This window comes from Cyanistes caeruleus, chromosome 1 (assembly GCF_971803275.1).
Source record: "Cyanistes caeruleus chromosome 1, bCyaCae1.hap1.1, whole genome shotgun sequence".
NCBI classification, from domain to species: Eukaryota; Metazoa; Chordata; class Aves; order Passeriformes; family Paridae; genus Cyanistes; species Cyanistes caeruleus.
This window is the reverse complement of record NC_141701.1, coordinates 150923525-150938762: the sequence shown is the minus strand read 5'-3', so window position 1 is coordinate 150938762 and position 15238 is coordinate 150923525. Positions and strand designations below refer to the sequence as shown.

The 15238-nt window shown below is 54.5% G+C and overlaps 1 protein-coding gene across 1 annotated transcript in view; it reads right to left on the bottom strand.

The window, feature by feature from the left end:
• The window catches only part of WNT9A (Wnt family member 9A), a 53530-nt gene extending 40948 nt beyond the window's left edge, over positions 1 to 12582 (bottom strand). Inside the window, exon 1 of the mRNA XM_086867469.1 lies at positions 12443 to 12582. Within this exon, the coding sequence (XP_086723595.1) occupies positions 12443 to 12537 (95 nt within the window). The 5' untranslated portion in view covers positions 12538 to 12582. The remainder of the gene's footprint in view (positions 1 to 12442) is intronic.
• Between the last annotated feature and the right edge of the window lie 2656 nt (positions 12583 to 15238).

The window sequence follows — 15238 nt, the reverse complement described above, 5'->3', positions numbered from 1 at the left end:
GCAGGTGAGAGGGGGCCAACCCCACCCCGCACTGATGGCTGGGGGTGACTGAATCCCCCATTTAGTGCTACCACACCCGCCACGCTCACCTGCAAGCTCCCAAGGTGTTTCCCACTTCCCACTGGTTTTCAGAGCAAAAGCAGGTCAGCCCCACACAATTCCCACAGAAACAGGGGTCAGAAAGCTAAGAAGGACAATAAAAATCTAACAGAGCTATCAACCACCCCAAACCACATCCTGCCTCGATTTTTACTCCAGGTCCCCCCACCCCAGACCCGGCAGGCTCAGCCCAGGTTTTGCCTTTCTAGGAAACCACGGAGCCCCTGTTTCATGCAAGCCAGCTCTTCCCCAGCTAAGAATAATCCCCCCAGCTGCTGTTTGATGTCCCCATCGCCATGGAGGCAGTGTTTTTTATCGGGGAGATCCGCAGGGAGAGGCAGCGAGGCTGCGTGTGTTCGCTCCCGCTAATGTTTCCTGTGCGGTTCAGGCCGTTTTACCTACAGGTATGTTTATTCCACTACTTTAGCAAACCAGCAGACTTTTTAATGGAACTGTTGATATTTTTCCTGGCTGCTGCTCCTCCTGGAGGGGCGAGGCGGTGTACAAACGGAGTTCATTCCTAGCTCCAGCCTGGAGCTGCTCTGCTCCTCCTGGGACCGCGGGGAATTGAAGGTTTCCATTGCACTGGTCAGGTTTCTTCCTTCTCCCAGCCTTCAAGTTTTAGACACACAAACAGAGGAGCTCGGGCAGCTGACAGGAGCAAGAGCAACGTGTGGCTGGTACTTGAAGCAAGGGCAGCAGCTGCCCTGGAAATCCAGCCACACATCTCCCAGCCATGCTCTGGAAAAGGAGAGCAGGTGCAACACTGCACCCCGAAAATGAAGCCTGCACCACCCATCCTATTCTGCAGCCAGACCTGGTGGGCTGAAGCTTGGTGTTTCCTGCTTTTAAACACTTCAGACCTCACCAGGTCAGCAGGAAGGTTCCTATAAATTTGTCTTTGGATCCCTTTTATTGCTGCAACAAGAGGAGAAACTCCAACCCAGCAGGCCCTGCTTTGTCAGGCACGTATTGAGGGCACTTTCCAATATAATCCATAGCCCACCAGCCTTCTGGGGCTCTAAGAAGAGCCAGAGGATGTGCACCAGATCCCTGGCTCAGCTCAGAGCCTCTCACTGTGAGAACAGCCCTGTGCCACAGCTCAAGCGCCCAAAGCCACACAGGTCCCGAGCAATCTCTGCTCCCTTCAGCCACAACGGGGTCAAAACAAACACATCCAGACAGGTCAGACACCAGCTGCAGAGCCACTTCAATCGAAAGGAGCCTCCAGACAGCTCTGGGAGCAGAACACAGAGCCCCATGGGCAGGGAGGAGCAGCTGTTTGGGCAAGGCCACTGACCTGTCCCTGTCCAGCAGCAGCAGAGCATCCCTGGGAGCAGCTCAGCTCAGTCCTGGCTCTGTGGAGGCTCTGGAGCAGAGGAGTCACCCCCCAACTCCTCACCATGAGGTGCCCCAGCCTGTCAGGGGGAACATCCAGCCCCCAGCACAAATACCCCCAGAGCCACGGTGTAAGGGGGTCTCTGAACCTGTGCAGCCCCAAACTGAGGCGTTCTCATCCCAGTGAGTCAGCCCAGGCCAGGCTGTCAGCTCAGCTCCCCACGCCCTCAGATTTTCCATGAGCCTCGAGCAGCCCCAGGGATGCAGCACTGAGGGAGGATTCCCTTCCCCTCCCCTGGTGCCTGGGACAGCTCTGCTGAACCCATCTGTGCACCGGGAACACAAAATCCCCACAGGCACTGCAGTTTTAAGGCATCTCCACGACATCAGATTTGTTTCTCTATGGCTGGTGAGCCCTCTGCAAGCTCAGGAGTCCAGCTGATCCTGCACAGGCAGGATTAGGCCTGGTCTCAGTCCCCTCCAAGCACTCTCCCTTTAGCCTGCCCTGCACCTTGCAGAGAGGCAGGACTCTGCCTGGAAAAACAACTTCCTCAGCTCCACAAACCAGTATGGACATTACAGCTCGTAACACTGACCACAGGGACTGCTCAAAGCCTTCCTCAGTGCAGCTCACGCCCTCCCCAGGGCAGCTCTTCAGCTCCAGTCCTCTCTCCAAACTCATGCTAAGCCTCTGGATTTCCAGAGTCAACATGGGACAAGCCAGAAGATAGAAACAGTCCCCAGGGATGCAACACAGCTGTGCTAATGAGCCAGAGGAAGTGTTGGATCTTTGGTCAGACCCTGTAATTCAGCTCAAGTGGCTGCTTCACCTCTGGCCTCTCAGATCAACTTGTTAACCACAGACTGGGAAAGAGCTCCCTGCTTGCTCCCAGCAGGAGATTTATCTTTGGCAGGGGCTGAAAACGCCCCTACCCCCCTCACCTCTGATTGCAGAGAGGCCCAGAGATGCAGAGAGAGTGCTGAGCTCTAAGTTTGCCAGGTATTTCAAGATCTCACCTTACACTGGGAGAGGATTAGGGCTAGAAAAGAATTTTGTCAAGATTAAGCCAAACAAGTCAGTTCTTTTAAACCAAGTATCAGTTCTGGTGAACTGTCCCCAGAGGGGTTTGGGCTGCAGGATTGGGTTTCTTGTCAGAGGAGATGGGCAGCCCTGCAGAGCAGCTGAACGCCGTGTTCCTGAGCTGGGAAAGGTCCCCTGGAGTCATGGATTGCCCTGGGAGAGGCTCTGCAGCCAACACCAGTGGATGCAGTCCAAGGTGGACGCTCATCCCAAGTGCAATCACTGGGCTGGCTCACAGCTTCCCAATCCAGGATGGGCTGAGGCTCAAGCAGGATGTAAAGAAGCTGAGAAACACCGAAATACAGCAGCCCCTCCATGTTAAACTCAAGGGAAAACACATTTTCTTTGATTATCTGAGTGATTTTCAAAGCCTCGTCTGATGAGCCCTCACCTTCCCCAGTGCCTCAGGCGAGGCTCTGCACCCGTGGGAGGCACAGCTGAGTGATTCTCTACAGGAATCAGGAGACACTGAACCCAAAGCCAAATCTGGGGAAGAAAAATTGTTTCCCCTGCAAACAAGACAGCGACACTTCCTGCAGGCTGCAAGGAGCTCCAGTGCCAAGGCCCAGCATGGTTAAAGCCACCCCAAAAATCTCACCCGAGAGCAGCCAGCTGCCAGGGATCTCCTCCAGATCCCAGGTGTGACATTGCAAAATGAAACCACCTCAATCCCAGCTTCAGCCACGGGCAAGGAGAATCATCCAACACCCAGAAAATTAAACTTCACACCTTGGACACTTTGGAGGGCAAGAAGTTCACTGACAGTGACCCTTGAACAGAGCTGGAAAACCCCACAGGGTCCTCTGGAGAGAATCACCTTCAGCTAAAATCTTCTGCAATCTCTAAAAAAAAATGCAGTTACACCCCCAGAGCTGCCTGGATTTGTTCTGTTGCAATACCAAACACCAGATCATCAATTTAAAAAAAAAAAATAAATAAATGAAGCAATCTGCAGAGAAGAGATGAAAGTGAGGATGGTACAACAGTGACAAAGCAATGCAGCTCAGCAGGGGCTGACAACAGGAGTTCCCTCGGAGGTCTGCACTGGGAATTTGCTGTATGAAAGCCATGAGGAGAAGGGCACAGCAAGGCCTCTGTGCTGTTCCTTTTAGGATCAGGGAAGGGAAGGCTACAAAAATCCCACCAAGTCATGAGAAGAACCTGCCATGGGCAGGGACACCTTCCACCATCCCAGATTGATCCAAACCCCATCCAACCTGGCCTTGGACACTTCCAGGGATGCAGGGGCAGCCACAGCTGCTCTGGGCACCCTGTGCCAGCACCTGCCCACCCTCACAGGGAGGAATTCCTTCCCAATATCCCATTTTATCCTGCTCTTTGGCAGTGGGAAGCCATTTCCCATTGTCCACCCCTTGTTAAAGTCCCTCTCCAGCTCTCCTTTAACCAAGAAGGAGCTCTAAGGTCTCTCCATGGCCAGAGTTAAGAGGTGCTGAAGATCCAGAAGCAGAAACCCCAGTGCCAAGGGCTCTGTGAGTCAGAACAATTCGCTTTTCCCACCTGTGCCACCTCCCATGCATCACCCAGGGGTCAGACTCCACACACCTCCCTGCATACTCCAAAACCAGCTGTTAGCTTTTGAGTATTATTTCTTCTGCTCATCAATTGACCCCTTCCAAAAGGATTTGGCCTTGAAAACAACTTGACCCTCTTTGTGCTAGGGGGGCTGTTTCACAGAAATTCAGAGGATTTCAACAGGATTTCAACACCAACGTTCTGGTTAAACTTCTGCCCGTTCCTCCCAGGATTGCCTGAGGCAGCCCTCAGGGAGAGCTTCAGGCTAAACTCAGAGATCCCTGTGGGCCTCGTTCTGTGCTTCATTCATGTCTAGGGGAAATCAGCTGTCCCTCCACATCACAAAAAGCCACCTCCTGCTACGCCTCATGGCCCCTTTCGCTGCTTCACTCCCTGGAAGACTCCAAGAAGTTTTTCCAAGAAAGGGAAGTTTTGCTCCAATTGGGAAATTCCTCCATCCGGTGCATGGCAAATGCAGAAATCAGAGCAAGTTTTGTCCCAAAGTCCATCTGGCTGCCCAATTAATGCTATTTTAATCAGCTAGGCCAAATGAATCTGCTCATAAAATTCCTGCCAACTCCCATCCAGCCTGCTGGGAATCAACAGGAATTGGGTGTTCCATGCTGTATCCCAGACTCAGCATTACTCTCAGACACTGTTGAGTTTGCATGTCCTGTGGTGGATGGGGAGAAAAGAGGTTTTCCTCTGCGTTCTTCACAAAAGAAAGAGTTTAACCTATCATTTCCCCTTCCCCAAAAATCCTTCAGCAACTGAATTAACAAAATTACGCCCCAGAGAATGGTTTATAATAACAGACTGGAAGGCTACAGACACCATCAGGAGCTGCTTGATCCATTTGAAACAAGAGTTCTTGCAAAGAGCTGAGGGGGGAAAATAAAGAAAAAAATTAAAAAAAAAAAATCAGGATAGATTTTTCTATCAGCTCCAGCAAATCCTGTAACTGCTGTGTTTATCCATGGAGTCAAAATACTCCCTGTTCCACTTCGGGAAGTGCAAACACACATTACAATAAAATGTAAAGCTTGCTGAGCTGATAAACTTCATAAGTGTGTTTTATGACAGTATCTGGAGAGATAAGGCTCATTAGCACTTACAGCCACCATCTGAAGGAACCTTAAAAAGCACAGTTACAAACAGGAGAAGAGGAAAAAAAGTTTGCATCTTGACGTCAAAAAAAAAAAAAAGCTTCTAAAGGGTTAACCCTTTCCATAATAATAATAAAAATAATAATCCTAATGATTTCTGGGTTGTCTCAACTTGACTTGAGCTCTGGAAAAAGTCAGGAAAACAGATCCTACCTGGCTCAGGTTGGTCCAGAACCTGCAGCCACATTCTGCAGGAGGAGCAGTGGCCCCCCAAGATCATTTCAGAGCGCAAACAACAAATCCTGAGCTCGAGGGCTCCTCAGGTGGAGGAACCAGTTGTGTGAACACACACCACGAGCCACCAGAGAGCTGTTCTGGCTGCAGAGAGAAGGGGCTGCCGCAGCGTGGAGGGAAGCCAGAGGCTCAGCAGGTTTCAGGTTGGAAAGCCACATCCAGGAGAGCTCTTGGATTGCTCCAACACACCCCCAGAAGTTGGGAACTTGGGAAGTTTGTGTCTAGCAGAGGGTTTCCGCATGAACTCAGCGCCACCCTGCCCCAGAGGGGTCTCTCAGGAGGCAGCTGGAACTATGGGGTCAGAAATTGAGAGAGAGCAGATCAAGACACTTTTAACGCATTGAGTCCTCTCCTCAAACACCAGGAAAGGAGTTGAGCCCTTTCTCTTCTGCAGAACTTGGGTGGTCACAGAACCCGAGCCCCAAAGGGGCCACATGGGGAATAATTCCATTATCCCATGGAACTGCAGCAGAGAGGATCTACATGGAGCATCTGGCATCAGAAGTCCTCCCACCTCTGGCGGTTCCCCTGGTGGGGATATTTCAGTTCAACATCTTCAAAATCCCCTTCCAACCTAACTCCCTCTCAAAGGCATCAAGGCACAGGGGGGAAACAGGAGACAGGGAAGGCAAATGCAATCTTCAGCCCTCCTGAGCCAAGATTTCCATGTCCTACCACACCTGGAGCAGCTCTGGACCATAAATGCCTGATACTGCGGAAATACCAGTGATGCTCACTGGTCCAGCACCTCCTCTGGCTGCCCAGCCACTCCCACAATAGTTTAAGTTCAGCAGTTTCTTCTGACTCAGATTTTCCACTAAAAAAATAAATAAATCTTAAAGAATGTTTAAATATCAACATTTATTAGAAATAACAACACTGTCAGCATGTCCCTTAAAAAGGGAATGGAATGGAGCATCCCAAGAGAGCTGGGGAGAACTTTTTATACAGGTAGATAGTGATAGGATAAGTGGGAATGTTTTGAAGTGGAAGAGAACAGGTTTAGATGAGGTTTTAGGAGGAAATCTTTCCCTGTGAGGGTGGGCAGGCCCTGGCACAGGGTGCCCAGAGCAGCTGTGGCTGCCCCTGGATCCCTGGAAGTGTCCAAGGCCAGGCTGGAAGGGGCTTGGAGCGGCCTGGGATGATGGAAGGTGTCCCTGCCCATGGCAGGAGGTGGAACAAGAAAATCTTTTCTAACCCAAATCATTCCATGATTCTCCAAGAGGCCACTACACCAAGTCTGCCAGCACAACAAATTAATCCGACGGAAAAATGAAGAAAGCCGCGAAAACTGACAAAATTTGCTCTGGTCAGAAAGATTCAGACTAAGCAGCATCACAGAGGCTTCTCTCTGCAGTCTTCCCGACTTTCCACTGAACTTGCTCCCCCTTCCTGATCCCACAGCCTAATTCAATTACCTGCCACCGAATAAGCCTTAAGGCGATTCTCATTACCCCGATAAAGCACAAGGCCTTTAATTATTAAACACTCTGGGGCTTTTTGTGTTGGGGTTGTGGGGCTGGACTCCCTTTTGTTGTTGTCAGCAGCTTCCAGAAATCAAGTTAATCATTGACCAGGCCTTTCAGCAGGAGACCAGAGTCCTGTGGATTCCTGGTCTCGGGTTCTGCATCACCAGTCAGGCTAAAGGAAGTCACTGGCCTCCTGCTTTGCCGGGTGTCCACTCAAAATTCTCCTAACAACCCATCTCCCCCCTCCAAGGTGTCATTTACAGCTCTGGGAAAAAGAAAAATGCAGTATTTGCACATGGAGGCTGCCACAGTGCTCGTCATTAACCTGAGTTCAGAGATGAACAGCCTCAGGTGAGGGAAACTGAGGCACGAGGCAGCGGTTCCAAAACGCCAAGCAACGTGGTCAATCCACTACTTAAGCCAAAAAAACTCTAATTCCTGTCTGAGTTAATGCTGCTCCATCCTCTGCAGGCAGGAGGAGCTTCCAGGTACCTCCCAGCCTGATTTGGGACAAATCCTGCTCCCGGGGATGAAGATGCAGGTCTGGCAGAGTTATCTTCCCAAATGTTCCCGGCTTTTTCACCACCCTTGTGGCACCTCAGCAAACCCAACGCCACTTCCAAGCTCCCACAAAGCAAATGCTGCCTCTGGGGTTCCCTTTCCAAAGGAATGGAGCTTAAACACTGCTTTGAGTTGACCCAGAGAGGCCAACTTTGGGAGCGAAGCCAGGCGGGACTCACTGCACTGACAATTCACCCAGCTCAAAAAAAGCAAGGGGAAAAAAAAAAAAAATAAACAATTCCCAAACCAGGCAGATCCTTTCAGTTTTCCAAGGAAAAACCACAAATCCAGCACCTTAAACCCAGCAGAGCCGTGTGGCAGAGGCAGAGCAAGAGGCAGAGGCGCTCAGGGCGCGATGGCCCAAGCCGTCCTCTCCGAGGGCGCTGCCTCCGGCCGCTCCAGCTGTGTTTGCCTGCCTGCCACATTCCTGCCTCGCCAGCCGAGGCCAGGTTTTGCTTTTTTGGGTCGTGCTGGGAAGCAGCTGCTCCATCTCACACACGCCAGGGCCCGGCGGGCGCGTCCGCGAAGCCACCGCGGCCTGGTCGTGCTGGAGCGCGCAGGCCTCGCGCACCCTCCGGTGACACCGACAGACAGCCGGGACCTGCCACCGCCGGGTCATCGCCCAGCGTGGCCCACAGGCTGGAAAACAGGCGGCAGAGCCCCTGGGAGTGCTTTTATTGGAGGTGACACGCCAGCTGACGCCACACGCAGCTCGGGAACTCGCAGTGACTTCTCGCCCCGCTCAGGAACCCACCCCAGAGCGCTCACAGCTCCTGAACAGCCCTTCGAGTCCAACATTCCGCTCTTTCCCAAGCCTCTCTTGACAAAAATCACAGCCTGAACGACGAGGTTTCTGTCCTACGGCAGAGCAGGGCACCTATTCTGCACCTGCCAAAGGGAATAAAAATACATCGCGCTTCCCACACTCCAAACCGCAGAGCGCAGCCCTCGGGAGTGGTGTGTTGGTAAATTAGGGCAAGATATGCTTCCCCTCCCTCCCTCTCCCCCCCGTGAGCATTTGAGGGTTCCTGTTGCCTGCGTGCAGGGGACAGATCAGTTACATTTATGCAGAACATTGCAATCTGTCAATATAAACACTATGTAAGCATGAGCCACTTGTAACATTACTGCTGTCTTGACAAGTGTTTGCAGAGGGGGCAGAGCTGCTGGGATCCTTCTGCTCCCAGAGGGAAAGCGGAGCAAATCCCAACCTGCTGGAAAAACACTTCTTCCAACAAAAATTTGTATTGTTTTATTTTTATTTTTTTTTAAAGAGGCATATCAAAACTGAATCAGACTCTACATCAGAACCCCCAGAAATAGAAGGGGGTTGATTTACGGCCTGGGTCACCTCAGATCCACGGATCAGGCAGCTCAGGGAAGCAGAAGCTCCTACAGGCTGGTTTCCCTTCCCACTAGCACAGGGCACAGCAGAATTGAAGCTCCTCAGCCACCCTGTCACCCCAGCACGGCTAATCTTGTCACCTGCCACTTGCAAAGCCCAGAACTGCAAGTCCCAACACAATTCCCAGATGCTGCTCTGGCATTTCCACCACCCCCGGCCACATTTGAGAGAGGAAAGGGAGGGAGGGGAGGTACCCACACCCCGAGCGTGTCAGGCACCGGGAAAGCGGAGCAGGGAGGAAAAGTGAAATGCAATGCTTTCTCAGGGATGCCGGCAGCCTGGGGCTGCTCCAAGCTCCCCCCAGCAGCCAGTTGGAATACAGTGCAAATCAGCGTTCAGCCAGCCCAGCTGCAGAGGCTGTGGCTGGACACAGAAGCAGCCTCACTTCTGGGCGCATCCCAGCAGGCTGACACCGATCCCGAGGCAATGCCTCCCCCTCTGGTGCAGGCTCAGCCTCTCCCACAGTCATCCTACCCCAAAATCCAGCCACCACCGTCATCATCCTCCTCCCGAGGGGCAGCTCTGAGCACACAAAAAGCCAGCAGGGCTGCGCTCAGTTTTGTAGACGTGCTTTCTTCTCCCTGTCAAGAAGTTTTTTATCAGGCAAGGTTTTGGAGCTGTAGCATCACCACATCTCTGCAGCCAGGCTGCTCCAGCTGTTTCCCAGGAGTTAGGGCTGAGCCAAACCCCTCAGAGTCTCTCCTGAGCAGGTGCCTGCAGGGTCTCGGCTCTGCTCCGTGCCGCACACCAGCATCCCCAGCTGGGTTAGCAGCCCCAGGTGATGCTGGCACCTGCTCCAGGGAGGAGGACAATGACACCCAGTCTGCCAGAATTCCCCTCAGAAAAAGGGAAAATCTCTCTCTCCCTCCCTGCAGCATCACCTTCAGCACATCCCCCAGTCAGGCAGCTTGGGGATGAAGCAAAACCGCAGTGAGAGCCCCACCTGCCCCACAGCTTTAACTCACACACACACACTCCAAACTCTGTTTCCAGGGGGCATTTATCCTATCTGGCTGCTTGTGCATCTCTCTGAGAACACCAGAGCCAGATTTCCAGGGAAGCAGTAGCCTCCAGCCGTGGTCTCCCCAGCCCAGCATCCCTTCCTGCCGCCCCCCGGGACAGGCACAGACATAACTCCATGCTGACACAATCTCGTTATCGTGTAACCATGCCCCATTTCTGTCCCTGGGCACTAATTCCCCACCAGGCAGCACATTTGGAGACATGGAATTCTTTCCCTGAAATAAGACATTGGGGCTGGGGGGGAAGGGATCATCCACAGCTGTCCCTATCCCCCTCCAGACTGAGGAAGGGAGCAGCCAAGCTGCAGCCACTGCGTGACATCTGCTTAACACAGCCTCGCTCTGTGCCCCACCACCTCCTCCACAGGGATGGCAGCACCCAGAGGGACCAGCAGGCCACCAAAAGCTGGCTTTGGGGATGCCTCGGACTCAAAAAGAGCATCCCTTTCCCTGCCTGGAGGGTGTGTTTTAGCTCAGGCGGTTAGCAAAGATTTATCAGAACGAACAGATGTGCTGCCTCACCTGGAGCAGCTCCTTCATGCATGTGGCATAAGAAGAAAAGATCAATACCAGCCTTCCCAGGGCACTTGCGGTGCCACTGAGTTCTGCAGGAACATCCAGCTTCTACCAGATGGGGTTTCTTTCCTTATGCACAGACAGAAGCCCCCAGCCAGGAGGGCTCAGCTCCTCCACACACACTTGTGGGATCTCACTGCGGATTATCAGGACCCGGGATCTCGGCACTGACTATTCCCAGGGTCCCCAGCAGCTCAGCAAGTGCAACCTCTGCTCTTGGAAGAACAAAGAGGGGATCAGCAGCAGATGCTGCTCCTTTGCTGGGGCTTTAACCACAGACAAGGATGCTTTGCATAAACAAACTCCACTGCACACCAAAGCAGCCCTGGAGCGCACATCTGGCTGGGTGCACATCTGGCAGCATCTCCTCTCCCCTCCTTACTGCCAGGGAGGGAGTCTGGAATCAGAAACAGCAGCTGGACCGAGACTGAGAAAAACCCAAAGCGGACAGGACAGACAGCAGACACTGCCCTTGGCTCAGAACTCCCCTTCTTAAGTTAAAACCAGCCAAGAGAGAAATCCCAGCAGGAACTGGAATGAGTTACCTGCTGCTCTGGAGCAGATACCAGCACGGCAGGGATTAACAGGGGAGTTACAGCCAAGCTCCTTCCAAAGCCTGTCAGTCCCCAAGGCACAATTCAGCTGCACAGCGCCGGTGGTCCTCGGCAGACACACGAGCACTGCGAGGGAGAAAAGGGCTTTCCCTAAAAACCTGCACACACGGGACAGGCTGCTTCCTTAGAAAACCAGCCCCAGCAGCAGGAAGTGAAACGGTTCTGGAGTTGGAAACAGAAGATGTAAGTAGCACTGTTTGGAAAACTTTGCCAGACCACAAGCAATGGACAAGCCTCAACACCAGGATTTGTTTTACTGGAAAGAAGGGGGGAAAACCTCAAGACTGCTAAAACATTCTCCAGGGCTGGTCCAGTGGCTCCTACCAGTGGTCGCAACACAACATCCCCCAAAAAAAGGAAAAAAAAAAAAAAGCAGAAAGAAAAAAAAAAAATAAAAATAAGCAAGAATCAACACTGTTGTGTAAACTTACAACAAAACCTCTTCCACAGCTGCTCGCGTCCCACTCCCCTCTCCAACCGACAACATTTTGGGACAAATGGTTTCAAATTAAGGATAAGAGACAGCGACACCCCAAAAAGCACAGAGGGAAAACCCCGCGTTGTTGAAGAGGAGCGGGGGCGCGGGTTGATTTGGCCGCTCCAGCTCACCCGAAGAGCCCGGACAGCGGGATAAGGGGGGATAAAACCGCCGGGATCGGGGGTCGGGAAGGGAGCGGGATCCACCTGCGCGGCGCGCGCCGGGCCGGGAGCGCCCCCTGCCGCCCGCGCGCCGCCCCGCGCACAGGTGAGCGCCGGGGATGCGGCGGCCGCGCAGCGCCCGCGGATCCCTCCCAAAAACCAGCCAGCGACACCCGCCCGCCAGCACCTGCTGTGGAAACGCGCCCTTAAATCGCGGGGGGAAAGGAGTTTTCTCCGCGCTGTCCCGTGCTGGAAGGGGTTCCAGCCCGCGGCTGGTGCGCTGCGGGTCCGCTCCGTGCGCGGCACCCCCGCGGGGAGCGGCGGAACGAAGCGATCGCTCGCCCCCGGCAGCTCCTGCCCGCGGCCCCGGGGCACAGCCCGGCGGCTCCCGGAGAGCCCGGTCCCGACTGGCAGAGCCAAGGGGACTCCGGGAGCTCGGCTCCGAGCGCTGGGATGCGGGACAGCCGCGGGCACGGCGCTGTCGCTGCCCCGTCCCGGGCCGGCTGTCAGCGCCCGCAGGAGGGGATGCCCGCACCCACCGGGGGACGGAGGGTGCCCACAGGCGCACGGCAGCATCCCCACCTCGAGCGGGACACGCAAGGCGCAAAACCCCTTCGGCATCCAAAAAAAAAAAAAATCAATTATAAAATAAAATAAACTCAGGCAAAAGTTAAAAAGCAGGAGCGGGGGGCACGGGGCACCTACCCGAAGTAGGCGGCGGAGGGCCGCGGGGCGCAGGCGAGCAGCCCTAGGAGCGCGCAGGAGGAGAGCCATCCCAGCAGGACGTGTCCATCCAGCATCTTGCAGCGGCGCCGGCGCTGCTCATCTCGTTCCCCCGCCGCGCCCGCTGCGGCCCCGCCGCACGCCCCGCTTCTTATAGCGCGGCCGGCGGCGAGAGCCCGAGCGGCGGCGGGGCGGGCCGGGGAGGGGCCGGAGGGGGGGCGGGACACGGCGGAGGGGCGGGGGGGACACCAGGGGACACGCCCCGGGAGGAGGGACGGAGCGGCGGGGCGGGGAGAGCGCCGAGAAACGGGAGAGGAGCGGGGATAGCGGGGCGCTGGGACGCGGCTGGGTGGGAGAGGGGTGAGAGTGGCGGGGCTGGGTGGGATGGGCAGGGATGAGTGTGCCAGGGGTGGGTGTGGAAGGGATTGGTGTGAGGGGCAGGTGTGCAAGGCGTGGGTGCTGCAGGGGTGGGCAGCTGGGCAGGGATGGGGTGTGCGAGGGCTGGGTGGGCGTGCGAGGGGTGGATGTGCCACATCTGGGCAGCTGTGCAAGAACCAGGCAGCTGTGAAAGGGCTGGGTGTGGCAGGGGTGGGCAGCTGTGCGAGGGGCAGGTTTGCCACATCTGGGCAGAGGTTGGATGTGGGAAGGCACAGGCTTTGCACACTCGTGTGCACACCCACACACCTGTGAGCAATGCAGGGACAGGACACGGAGTATCTGTGGGTACTAAATGCTAAAAGAAGGGAACAGAGCCTGTGTGAAACTAAGTCACAGGCTTCTCCTGGCCTGAGAAAGCATGAGAAAGAATCCAAACAGTCCTTGGTAAAGGACAACAACCTTTGCAGGTTTAGGGAAACAGTCAAGGGGTGATGTTACACTTAACCAGTGATGGTGATGTGTTACTTCAATGACCAACGAGAGTTTTACCTCTCAGACTTTGTCGAACATTTCTATGAAAGAAGATCAAGAATAATAAACTTGGCTCTCCTGTTCAACTCACAAGAGAGTCTGGTGTTGTTCTTCTCGCTGTTCCCAATAGAGTGACAGCAGTTAGTGCCCTGAATGTCACCCCTTGGCAGTGTTTTTCCAGGTCTGCCGATGTCACTGTTGTCGTCACCCTGGAGGTAATTCCAGCACCCCAGAGCAGGAAGGTTCCCCTCCTGAGCATGTGTGTGTCACACTGCTGAGCCACCCGTGTCCCCATGGGGACAGGAAGGAGGACACCTGGCACTGGGCTCTCATCTCAAAAGCCACTGTCCCCAGGGCTTGAAGCTCAGCCCCCCACCCCGGAGCTGTGCCCAGCAGGTGACACATGATGAGCAGCAAGACCTTTGGGTGCTCAGAATGGAGTCATTGGTGTTCCTGACCCCCAGAATCCGTGGAGAAACCAGTTCAGGAGCCAAACAGGGGGAGAGTGAATGGGGATGAGCCTTTTGTCCTGGAATAGCTCCTGGAGTGACACCGGGAGCTCAGTGAATTTATTCTCACCTCTGACTGTGACCTTGGGCATCTCCAGTCTTCCCAGCACTGTGCAAACTGTGTGGATTCTGTTTATTTCTGGGGTGAGAAGGGAAAAGGTTTTTTTTATTTTTTTAATGTTTAAAACATCCCAGCCCAGTTCCTGACCACATTTTTGCCAAAACAAAAGCGGCCTCGTGGAGAAACACCATTCAAATCTTCCCACATCCACCCGTGCATGGGATGTGGGGCTGAAACCAGCTTGGGGTGGGTGTCACGTCCATTCCAGCTTCTTCAAATCCACGTGATTCACCTTGATCTGGGAATATCTCCATTTCCTTCTCCCAGTGGTTGGGGTGAAGCGGCACCGAGCCAGCCCCTGTGGGTGCTGGGGACCAGAAGCCCCGTGGGCCATCACAGCCTGGCAGAGGCCAGAGCAATATTTCATTTAAACCTCATCTAGATGCCTTTCCTCGAGGAGAATTCAGGAGATAGGACCAGTGCCAGGCTCATGCTGAGTGTCCTTTTCCTGCCACCCGAGCTCTTCCAGCTTGGGAAAAGGCGACGGAGGGCTGTGGGTGGAGGGCAGGACGAGCCATGTTATCACTGGGAGGCTTTGCCTGAGCGTTTGTCCGGTGGAAAAAGCAGTTTAGGAGTCATTTTCCACGCGCATCCCCAAGAAGCTGGTGATCCCAGCACGTGGAAGGAAACTCCGGTTCCTCCCGGCAGCCCCGAGGCAGAGCTGTGGGTCATGGAAAGGCAGTGAGACCCTTGTTGTTACTCATTTTCTCTGCCCACAGCGAGGTGCCGGACGCAGGGTGATGCCCTGGGCGTGTGTGACTCTTTCCAAAGTGAGGCAGCACCAAAAATAGTCCCCACTTCTGCTTCCAGCCGGGGAAAAAGGGAAGCCCGAGCAGGCACCGAACTCCTCCGGGGCTTTGCCGCTTGTCATGCCTGGGGACCACGGACGCAGCATCTTCCGTGGGACAGCTTTGTGGCTTTCAGGTCCTTCAGGAAGCCCTGGGGTGACATAAACCTCGGTGTTTGCGCTCAGAGCAGCGGCCTCGGGCGGTGTCCCCGCAGCCACCGACGGCAGAGGGCAGTGCCACATCGGCGCATGGGAATTTTTCTCTCCGGGATGGAGGGGACCCAGCAGAGCCAGGGGGAAGCAGCCAAGCGCCCAAGGAGTTTGGTGGCGTAAGTGGCAATTCCGAAGGGTCATAATTGTTTTTTTTCTCTGGGATCAAGAGGTGCCTGGTGCAAGGAAAACGCTGGACAAGGAGCCCCGGAGTTGTTGTCACCTCTGGTCTGGCACCAGCA